The following is a 12,304-nucleotide window of genomic DNA, read 5'->3' on the forward strand; positions in this document are numbered from 1 at the left end:
GTACGTCATCATTGTTCCCGGAAAGCGTTTGTCTTCCGGCCGGCAATTGTCGAGGTGCCGGCGTATTTCCGTCGCGTCGAAATTTCACACGAACGTCACACGTCTGACCATGTCTACCTTGCCTATGCCTATCTAGCCTACCTACCGAAAAGTCGCGGCCGCAGGTGAGGGGAAATAATATATTTTCGGGTGCGCACTCTTGACCCGGATCCATGAACAATCGCGCATTTTGGATTGTAGGACACGGACGCGATCTCGCTCGCGCTCCCGCTCGCGCGCGAAAAGTCCTTCGGCTTCGACCTGTCGCGTAAAGCTCCTGGCACTTTTTACGCCGCGACTCCACTCGAGGCTTCTTCTAATGCTTGACCCACTTCGATATTGACGTCAAAAGCGCCGCATAAATTTCGTTTCGAATCTTAACGCGGCCGCGGCGGCGCCCGAGAGTTTAGCAGCGGCTTAACTCGGGATTTAATTGATATATCTCGAACACGCTCGAAACGCACGTTTCGACATTTTGACGCGGTCGAGCCCCTTGTAAATCACGTTTATAGTCGCGCGTGTCACCCTACGTGTTCTAATGTCCCCAAACCGATCGATATATCTTTCCCTCCCTCCCTCCCTCCCTCCCTCCCCATTTCCCGATACATTGTGCCTTTCGGGCGCAATTTGTCGGCGGGAAAGCCGCTCGAGAGTCGGAGAGTCGCGCGACGGAGAGGTGAAATTGCACACGGAGATGGAAATAGTTTCGGCCCGGGAAGGATTTACATTTAATTGGAATTTATGCCGAGCGTTTAATCCGTCCGTCCCGGCCGTGAAAACTGGATTGAACGCTCGGCAGTTGGAGCGAGAAAGCGAGAAAGCGCGAGAAAGGAAGGAGAAAGAGAGAAAAAAAATGGATATCGCCGATACTTTGAAATCGGACGATGGCATCGTGACGCGCGCCATCTCGCATTAATCAACGATGCGTGAGGATACTTTTAATCTGAAAAAAATGGGCCCCGCATGCGGTAACGAGCCGCGTGGCTGTCGAACGGACCGCCGCCGCATCGACGTGGGCCATTTAATTAATGTCCGTCCCGCGGGGATCAATGAAAACCCACGAGAGGCGAGGCAACGGAACTACCGGGCGAAACAAGATTAACGCCGGCCAAGCCCGGAGACTTGCTCTCGTATTTGCATATGTCGTCGTAATGGCGTTTCTATAGCCGCGCCTTTCGGCCACGGTTTTCGTCGTCTTCGCGCGAAGCGGCAAAGCCCGATCGCGCCCGAGATTAACGAGTCGATCCACTTGGCCGAAACTTTGCGGATGTGGCGGAATATTCGGAAATTCTCCGAAATGTCGCTTCGAAAATTTAGACACGCACACTTTAACCCTTTAACGCCTATTGGTAACTATAGTTACCAGAAACGCATTTAAGAATCCAGAACTTAGTCAAAAAAAGGAGATATTTTCGTTTTCTTTGCACCTCTCACTGTAAAGGTGAATTCTTCTTTTAAAAAATGGTATATACCATAGATGTATGTAGATTCGGTTTAGTCTGTTTTTAGCTCAGTTTTAATGATAACATGTTTTGTCAAATTCCAAGTAAGCGTAGTTAGCATTGTTACCGACATCTAGAAGTGCACTGTAAATGAATAGATTGGTATCTGTTATAATTTTATACATTTGGAAGTTTTCTCAGATGCAAAGTGTGAAATTGGAAGAATATAGAAATTCAAAATGGCGGATCCAACATGGTGGACACGAAAATCAAGAGATCAAGCTATTCTCGTGAAACCTGATGACCTACAGTTTTTTGTGCAGCGAAAAATGAAGGGACGATTGACTATGTAAATGGTGATCTATTCTGGAAGATATTCTTCTGAAATAGTAAGCTTGACGCTCTGGATGATAAACTTCACTCACAAATACAGGAAAGTTTCAGCTCCAAAAGTCAAGCTGATTATCAGAGTTATGTCGTATAGATTACCCTTCATTTTTCTCCGCATAGATTGCTCATTTCGTATATGCTTTTAGGATCCAAGTCATATTTACCAATAAACAAAAAACGAACGATGAAAAAACCAACATAAAATTCTGATATTTTTTTTGGTTATCACTGCTTATAGTCTCAGTTCAAAAAAACTCAATTTTTATTCTTAAAACACTTATAAAAAAGTCGGGCATTAAAGTCGGGGGTTAAAGTAGAAATAGATTAAGAATTTTTTAGGAAAATTTCAGAAGACCTCAAGATACGAACATGTCGGTGAAGCGTTTTTGTAATTACAAGCGGTGGGGATAGAAACGACAATTTGAACATTCTGTCATTTCGAGGTCGAGCGTGACGGCGACGAGAATTACATGAAAAATTATACAAAACTGAGCTCATCAAAGTTACGCCATCATTAACAACGCCATCATTAACATTGACGTCGAATTAAAATTTAAAACTGCAACTCGATTAAGAGTATGCCGGATAATAATAAGAGTATCCTCGGATAAAATGGACCCTTTTGTTACGTCTTACGGTTCTCTTAAAAGTTCTGCATTATTCTAATTACCTCGCTGATTAAAAGAGAAGGAGGAGAGGTTAGCTTCGTTTTCTTTCTTCCATATCTTATATTCTGCCTCTCTCTCTCTCTCTCTCTCTCTCTTTGGCGAGTAAAATTATTCTGCACTCTGCACACATCAATGGTAATTTTATTCCTGCGAGAACTTGACAGATAATAATAATAATAATTAATAAACATCGAGATATCGTGGCGAGAGTACTCCAGGTGTGTCATGTTGTGCCTCCTGAGATTACGAGACGAGCTCGCGAGAGACAACGTCTCCCTCCTGACGGACCCTCCCGCCGAGTCTCGTGAGAAATGGCGAGAAGAAATGGCGCGTTTGCGGCAGCGACTATTGACGCGTAACGCAACGCAACACGCAACATGTTTGGGCGGCGTAATTCGTGTCAGTGAATTGAAACGCGCACGGCCGAGATTGAATCTCTTCGCGCGTTTCATCCTCGCGATGTTGATCATTATCAACACGCGCAAGCTTCTTTACTCAGCCGCTCGCGGACCTCCGCGAGGGCACGCGACGGAAATTTACTACGGAATAATGCCGTGTTGCGGTAGGTCGCTGCCTTCAGCTTCCAACTGCGCGCGTTCCGCAAAGCGCAAAGCGGCACGTAGGTGTGTCACCTCGCGCAGGACGGAAACCTACCGTTGGTTTCTCGCCGGAGCGAGAACTCCTCCCGCGACTCCTCGCCATCGCTGCTGTTACGTGGATCAAGCAGCCTCCACACCGGAAGGAGCGCCGCTCGAATCCTCAAGCTGCCTGATTAATTGATCCGGGCTAATTTGCCGCGGCTGCCTCGAGCTCGAGTTTGTTTTGCACAGGCAGCGGCGGACGCTAACGCTGCTCTTCTCTCGCGTACTTTGCTGCCCATTAGCCGGCTGCTAATGAAAGAAAAATTGTTTGGAGAAGCGGAGGGAAACAACGGGGAAATCGATGCATCCGTGAGATCGCGGCCATTCGTGAGCGAAAAATATTGCCAACCAACGAAGGGCCGAACAAACATCGAGATGCCGTGAGAAATCTCCTCCATATTTAATTCCCCGTCTGCGCAGCGTCATTTCCGCTGATTTTCTATTAACGACGGGCAAACACACACGTGCGCTAATCACGCCCGAGCGCATTCTCTCTTTTCCCGCTCCTCGCGTATTTCTTTGTCTCTCTCTCTCTCTCTCTCTCTCTCTGTGTGTGTGTGTGTGTCTCTTTCTCTATCTTTCCGTCTCGTTCCCGCGACCGTCGATTCCGCGCGTTATTCGCGTCCGCAGCGCGGAAGGGGCTTTTTTAACGTTTACACAGATACTTTATCTCATTATAATTCGCCCACGCGCCCACACGGCGACTGCGTTAGTTGCCGTAACGATCTGCGCGCCGGCGAAGGCGAGCTCCTCTTCCTCACATCCGCTTCCTCATCGTCCGTGTTCGCTCGCGCATCCTCCTCGCCCCGCGAATTTTTACGCGCCCTTTGCATCGCGTTTCTGCCATACTTCTCGTTTCCCGCGCGAACACCCACTTTCACCCTTCCGCGTCGCTCGAAGATGCGTCGGAAATGAGACGCGAGCACGCACGATGCGCCTTTTGTTTACGGTGGACACTTTTCTTCTTCCTTGTTCTTCCAGCGGGCGGGCTACCGCGAGGCGGGAGTTTCGCGTTTGACGAAATCGAGCGGCATTTTGCGTTACACGCTCGACACGGGGACGCGAAACGCGATCTCGAGAGAGAAAGGCGAGCATCCTAAGCATTCTTTTCGTGCGATGCGTGCTGGGGATCTGAACGCAATTGGTGGGCACTTAGGAGCGAGACGGGTCATTTGCATGCCTATAAGTGGCATACGTGAATACATACATGCATGGCTACTTACGTAAATTCGTGTCGTCGACCTCGCGTAACTTCCCGTAGCTCAGTTTCATCGTGTTTTTTTCCCCTTGAACGAGCATCACAATGACATCGACATCGTCGTCGTCATTGTCGTCGTCGCGTTGCATTCGATTTCGAGACGCGCGGCGCGAAGCGACTGAATCTACGATCCCTGTCGGGAATTCGCCGAATTCTCCTACGCGCGTTCCTAATTTTTCCGAATCTCCACAAGTCGGACTAGCCGATCGAAAATCGCAGACTCGACTTTTCGGCCACTCGAATCCCCATCGAAGCCATTTTGATGATCCGAGAGCTCGAGTTTTTCTCAGTTCTCGCATCAAGAGGGGGACGAAACGACCGAGAAAGCGAAAGAGAGAAAGAGAGAGAGAGGGAGAGAAAAGGAGAGACTACGACGAGACGCGTCATAAATTCGACGCGTGAAATACGATCGTTGCGCGCTGTTAGCGCGACTAATGGCGTTCTAAGAGTCGTAGATTAATCGAAGAGCGAACTAAAAGATGCATCGATTCAACTACCGGCGGTGCCGCGCGCCGCGGGTGAGATACTCCGGCACGGAGGCGGAAAATAAAGACATCGGCCGCTCATTCGCGAGGACTGCCCGCTGCTAAGGGAATCGATAAATCCGCCACGGCGATATCGATACTGACGGCTACCCACGTTTTATCGCCCCGCGGATACGCGATCGTCCGTCGCTCGATTATGAATTCCCGTTCTCTCGTTGTCGCAGCGGGGCGACCGACTTTCCAGCAGACGCCCCTCTCTCCCGCCCCTGCGGTGATTTTTCTGCGATGAATCTCGTATGTCTTTTTCCGTGTCGTTCTCTTCCTTTGCCGGACTTTGCCTTTGCGAAGTGTCTCCCTCTTTCTTGACGAGTGTCTCGCTCGCTCGTGAACAAACGGAGAGACTTCTCTTCGTCTTTTTAATTTCAACGTACGTTGTTAACTTTTCTCTGCGATCTCTCTCGTGACGAATGTTAATTGGTGACTTTGTGATTTTACAGAAATCGAGGCGCAGGAGGCTTGCAAATGGCTGAGAGCCGCCGGATTCCCGCAGTACGCGCAGATGTACGAAGGTGAGTACAATCCTTGCGATAAAGCAGAATAGCAATAAGCAATTATGAGGTGCGCTATTCAGTAGCCGTTGATCCGGCGAAAGTCCCTTCAAATTGCCCCGAGATCGCCGCACCGAAGTAGTCAGCCGCGGGTTGAAAGGGAGCAATTTCAGATGAAATCTAAATCACTCGGAACAGCCGGATGTCCTGGCGGGAGATAATGGGGATTAAACGGAGCGCGCCGGGGTGGGACGACCCTTTGTTATTTTCAGAATTCCTAATTTACTTTCTCGAGGGAAAGATAAACCGCCCCCGAAGGAATTCCGAGCCATCTCGTTTAACGTCACAGCTGGCGACAATAACGACGTCGTCGTCGTCACGCATAAATTTCAGTCAACGTTGTCTCGATTACACAATTCCAATTTCCACATTTTCCAAGAGTTTTTGCTCGACGACGCGAGTCCCGTCTGAGGCGGGCGTCTCACTTTTCTCTGACACGCGTGTCTTGAAGAAGGACGAGGGGCGACGCCTTTCAGGACATTCTTCGAAGAAGGGATGATTATCGGCGAAAAGTCAGACAGCTGATAAAACGAGGTCGATAGGCGCAGCGGTGCTCAGTTGCGAGCAAACGGGATCCAACACTTACATTATGTCAATACACGTGGATTATTTCAAACTTGACTCTCGTCGTCAATTTATTGAAGGGGGGAATTACGTGCGGAGCAGGCCGCTTTCAAGGCCTTTACGAATTTTTTTAACGGAAACGCTAGGATCAATGGACTTGAAATTTTCTCAGTGTATTCATTAATGTTCAAAGTATAAAATAAATTTGCTAAAACTTGGCTTCACTGTCTTCATTTTGCTATGCGCTATAATGGCAACGTATATTTTAAAAATCTTTCTTAGTTTTTAGTTTCAGAGTGAGAGAGAGAGAGAGAGAGAGAGAGAGAGGCCCAGAATTACGTCGACAGCAAACATAGAGCTCGCAAACGGATGACTGCATTTTTATCTATAATTACAAATTGGATCGATTCTTGTAATTCAATAAAATTTATTTTATACCTTGAACATTAATGAGCACTGTGAAAATTTCAAGTTCATTGATCTTAGCGTTTCTGTTAAAAAAAATTCGTAAAAATAGCTTTGAAAATGGTTTCCCGTAATTAATGTAATTCTCCCCTTAATACTTACGCGATAATCCCCTGAGATCTTTTTATTACGTAAGCGTATATCTGCTTGTTAAACAAAATTGCCACAAATCAAACCGTCACCGATATTGTTGCTATCCAAATCGCCGAGCCGGTTCAGTTTAACCCTTTATTTCCTAGCGGCACTCAAAAGTACCGCTCTATATAAACGCTCATATATTTCTAAACTTTTTTTCTTTCTGTATTTTGCTCTATATTTCTATCGGTACTTGTAAGTATCATCTTAAATTATTATAAAATTTATTTTCCTATTCCTTACGTTTATAATACGCCGAAAGCTATTTAATTACACAAAAATTTGAAGGGTTTAACAATGCTCATCTGCGTCTCTTTGACTCGCTAAAATCCCCCGGCGCGATCCTTTCCATCTCTAATTGCAGCAGCGCTTTCTTTGATCAATGGCTTTTCTCGTTCTTTGAGGGATGAACGTCCCAGTTTTGTTTCCATTTAGAATTATATTTTAGAATTTATTTTCTCATATATTTTCCCTCGATATATATTTATATCTTGCCTGGCTTTTTATCCAGTCCAATTTTGCACGACTTTCCAATGTAAAAAAATTGCGATAACCGAGTTGTGGCATCAGTTCCGATGTAAAGAAAATGGTGAGATCGTAAGACTTGCCCTCTTCCAACAATGCAAGGTTGGAATGATCAAAATCGCTCTATAAACTCCCTTTTCATTGTTTAAGTGAGTAACGTTACGCATTTGAGCGCTCTTATTGTCTTCTTTGTACTTCCCACGACGCTCGCGAAATTGACGCACGACGAGGAACGCGAATTCAATCCCGAACACGAGTGACGCAGGCTCGACGCCATTCAGACCGGCCGCTGAAGCGTCGCGCGAGGACGCGAGGCACGCGGTTTCGCGCCGGTGGCGAGACGCGGCGGAAGGCGGAACGGTAAGGAGCGACACGTAGGCAGACGCGGATCGGATCGCGCGAGAGAGTAAATTATTAAGAGGGCAGCGTGATGCGCCTGGACATGTTAATACGGCTCATAATGCGGGCTCTTTGTCGCGCGGCGCCTACCAACAATGCGTTCGTTATTGCGGTACCGCTGCATTGTTGCAGCAGCATTTGCGCCGCGGATGCCGTCTTACCGCGCGCCATTAGCGGCCCATTGTTTCACGATCCTCGCAGCCGCGCGGGAGACTCGCTCGCGAAGGACTCGACGACGCGCCTCGGACCGATGCCCGACCGGTCGTGCGCCTTGAGCGTCGTCGTCGTCGTCGCCGTCGCTCTCGGCTCGGCTCGGCTCGCTTCTCTGATACTTTCTTTCTCGTGCTCTCTGACACCACGTTTTCTCAGGGTGACACAGGCTGGAGAGAATTCTTCCCCGCGAGATTCGACGCTTCTCGCGCGCTGCCGGGGAGTATCATACTCGCTAGGATATATTCATACACTGAGAGAAAAGTATATGATATTTGGGACTGTAATGATATAGTAACTAAATTATAGTCCGAAATATCATATTCATAGTAAGTATTGCCATAATATCGGTAATAATTACGATATAGGCATAGTATAACCAATCATATGATATCTTTACTAAGAATTATCATGAGTTAAATTAAAATTTTTGTATGGATGCAAATATAAAATGGTAGGTAAAGTAACTCTTTTATATGGTCAATTTTACCAGAATATTTGCTAAATGATGACAGATGTAACTGTAATATGAATATTAAATCTCACTATATTTGTGAATGAGAAATTAGCACATGTGTGGTAAAAGTAACTAAACAATTATTCAAGACAATCATTGATTATATATTTGTGTTTTTTTCTACTATATTTTGCAGATTCCACCAACTATAAAAATATGGTTGACGCCAAAATGAACTGTAAAATATAGTGAGATTATAGTTAATTCAACTATATTTTTCTATCAGTGTATCGAAATATTTGGAGGTAGCAAGGGGTGGAAGCGCCGATGCCGGACCCAATTCTGGATATTTTCATTGTTTCCTCTTTTGAATTGAAATCTTTTAAATTTTCAGCGCGTGTATGCGTTATATAGAGTCGAATGATATTTTTACCTTATGCGAAAGTATACTTTGTAACATATGTTAAATGCTCAGACTGTGGAAAGTGGAAAGATATTCGGAAAGAATTGATCGCTGTGATAATTTGTAAATTCGGATTTCGGTATGAAAACGTATCCCGGCTACGCTCGACACGGCGCGGATTTATTCGATAAAAATTTTCGCCGCGCACGTATCAGCGACTCGAAACAGAACAAAGTTTATTCCCGCGGGTCCATCGCGGACCACCCAGTGTTTGAACGTTCGCCGTCTATAGAAAGAGAACTTGACGCAAAAACGCGAAACATTACGCCCTCCGAGGTCCTTCGTCCTGTCGCGCCTCTCGCAAAGGCTTCGTTCGTTCGTTCGTTCGTTCGTTCTCGCGCGCGCGCGCGCGCGCACGGTGATTAATCGCGTCGCGCGAGAAGCCCGCAAAGATATACATGTACCATGTAACGCGACCTTGTAAACTGCCGACGGAAAATGGCGCAAAAATTCCATTTATCAGGTCGCGTTGCGTACTCAGCCCGGGTTGAGTAAAATATCAGAGGTTTAACGATTTCATTCCGCCGGGGATGGATATCCCCGGTGACATAAATCTCGTCTTACATTGTGGCGTCTAGCCAGGAGGTGGTTAGATCCGCGCGGTGGTGATGTAAATCAGCGCGGCTAGGCCGAAGTGAAAAATCACCGCGGGACATTAATCACCGTCCGGCGGCGTCCGGGTGAATATTATTCCCGCATTAACTCTTGAAATTGAAGAAAGACCTGGAATTACTCGCCGCGCCAAGGACGTTAATGACTGCTGAACACGAGGTATTAGTCCTTTCCCTATGTACACCCGGCTTAATGCCTTCGCGCGCGCGATACGCTCTCTCTCTCTCTCTCTCTCCCCCCCCCTCCCTCCCTCTCTCTCTCTCTCTCTCTGTCTCTCTGTCTCTCTCGGCAGGTCCAGGTAACTTCGTTTTACCTGGTGTATCTGACACCGCCGCGCGTGCGTATGTATGTGTGCGCGTGCGCGCGTTGAGAAGAATACCGCAAAGTCTCGCGTCAGATTTACGGGCCGCGCTCGGACCCGCCGATGTTATTTTCACGGTGAACTTCTTTCCGCACGACGACGACGGCGGCTCATTAACGCGCTCGGCTAATCGAGCGGAAGCAACGCCGATCGCCCTTTTCCGCGGTGCCTCGCGGAACTTTTCTTCATCTCGCGATACTTCCAGCGCGATTCTTCCACCGGCGATGTCCAGTGAAGTCGGACAGCGAGAGGAAAAACTCGTAGAGATCTCAGAGTGTTGACGAAAAGTCTCACGAGTCAGTTAAGAGTCTCCCACCTTGTGGGCAAGCTTAAGATTATGATTATTATACAGAGTGTATGTTAAACTGTCGCGTAATATTATTATTAACATGTCAACTGCGCGGGTTTTCGCCCCGACCGAGTGTAGCGCGATGCAGCAATGGTACGTGAATGCGATAGAAAGAAGAATATACACACAAGTTAGAATAGTTTATCAAGTTATGTTTCCAACAGCTGTGAATTCGGGCAAGCGCTCGCAGGACGCTGAGCGGAAGACGAGGTTCAACGAAATCGCGTTGTATTATTTAAGCGCGACTAGTCCGCGCGGATTTTTCGACTCGCTAATAACCCGGCGTTACGCGTAACTGCAATCTGCAAGTTTAACAAGTTAGCTCCATTATAACTGTAAATTTATGTGCCTCCGGTCACGCCATCGGTACGACGGGACGGGAGAGCGAGATACACGAGCGCGCTCGCGTTTTCTTCTCACAGCTGCAAGGAATCAGAGAGCGGCGGCCTGGCGCGCCTCGCGCGTACATAGCGCGACGGCGCGGCGAGAATAAAATTTCCCCGTCGACGACACGTCGGTGTATCGCGGACTCCGGACTTCTCGCGCGGCCGCATCGGACGCGCGCGATTGGCGATCCCTTTTATTCCGCCGTATCTCGAAGTAACATGACGAACGCAGACAAAGCGCCCGTTTTCTCAAAAGTTCTCATTTCCCAACGCTAATCATCCCAGAGGGAAACACGCGCGTGTCATCGGGGCTGTCACTCGGCTGAAAAGAGTCGCAGGCAGCGGGAAAACTGCAGCGGGCATTTCTCTATTCGCTGTAAGCCTCGCACCGAGCGGATAACCGAGGCGTTTTAATAAGTCGATTCAAGACGGAGTTTTTCGCAACATTCTGTCTAACGGCCCCATTCATTCGAAATGTCGTCAAATATATATATATATATATATTTATCTATTTTATATATTTTTGTAATTATATAAATTTATAATTATATATATTTCTATAATTTATAATTATACATGTTTCTATAATTATATAAATATTATATAAATACATATATATATATATATATAAATATTTATATAAATATATTTAAGTGTATTTAATATATAAATATATTAAATATATTTTTATATGTGAATAAATATGTTGTATAAACCGAGTTCATACACCGAATGTTTCAGACCATCCGGGCCATCCGATTTTTTCGTTAACGCGACATTTTAGAGAAAAATATTTCAGACAAAAGTTGTAGGGCTACGAAAGATCTATTTACTGACGCTATGAATTTGACCTTGGGATAACCTTGAAGAGTTCAGTCAAGATCAACGTAAAAATCTTGAATTTGATTAATTTGATGATTTTGAAATTTCCAAAAATCAGCAAGTTAACAAAAGTCAGGGCGCTATCGTAAAAATATATTCTTGAGACTGAATAGAGCAAAAAAGTCTAGTACCACTTTTTCTTCTGACAAATAGTTAGCGAGATATCCTGAGTTAAATATTGAAAAAGTTATCAAGTTTTCTTTAAATATCTCCAAAAATATTAGATAAATGAAAAAGTGTTTCGGACAAAAGTTGCTCAAATTAATTACTAGAAAATGATGATGTAATAAAAATTTGAGGTATCCATTTAAGATTTTTATGTTGATCTTGACTGGATTTTTCAAGGTTATCCCAAGATCAAATTTATAGCATCAGTAAGTCAAGATCCTTCGAAGCCTTACAACTTTTGTCTGAAATACTTTTCTCTAGAATGTCGCGTTGACGAAAAAATCGGATGAAAATTCAGACCCGGGTGGTCTGAAACACCCGGTATAAAGAAGTATATTTTTTAAATGTAAAACATATTTGTCATATGTATACAACGAGAACAGCGCCGCTATATCTTCCTTTACGATCGACCGAAATTATTTTGTCGAACGTTACCTGCCGGATAACATTGATCAGTCGCTAATTATCAAACACGCGAATTAACGTCCGCCACGAGGAGATTATTGACTCGCGGCGTTCTCGTTTCCATTGTATATGGCCGAAGCATCCTCCAAAGGGGAGGACGTTTCGCTTGATAATGGCATTGGCTAAATGCAAGCGGACTGACCGCACGGACGTATTCCGCAGCGGCCGTTTAAGCCGCTCGCGACGCGGCGGTGTCCAACGTTGCATGAAAGCCGGCGGGAAAATTTTACGGACACGCCGTGTCGACGCCTCAACTTTTCATCGCGCCATTCAGCCGGCGATATCCACCAGCGCTGATCCTGTCGCGGCTGGAATTTAATCCTGTCGTATAC

At 46.1% G+C, this 12,304-nt stretch overlaps 1 protein-coding gene across 3 annotated transcripts in view; it reads left to right on the forward strand.

Annotated features, from left to right (window-relative positions):
* cv-c (RhoGTPase activating protein) overlaps nucleotides 1–12,304 on the forward strand; it is a 319,469-nt gene that overhangs the window by 236,015 nt on the left and 71,150 nt on the right. For all 3 annotated transcript variants that reach the window (XM_025300750.1, XM_025300751.1, XM_025300752.1), the window contains exon 9: nucleotides 5,421–5,492. In XM_025300750.1, coding sequence (XP_025156535.1) covers nucleotides 5,421–5,492 — 72 coding nt within the window. The remainder of the gene's footprint in view (nucleotides 1–5,420; nucleotides 5,493–12,304) is intronic.

This window comes from Harpegnathos saltator, unplaced genomic scaffold (assembly GCF_003227715.2).
Source record: "Harpegnathos saltator strain DR-91 unplaced genomic scaffold, Hsal_v8.6 scaffold381, whole genome shotgun sequence".
Classification (NCBI taxonomy): domain Eukaryota; kingdom Metazoa; phylum Arthropoda; class Insecta; order Hymenoptera; family Formicidae; genus Harpegnathos; species Harpegnathos saltator.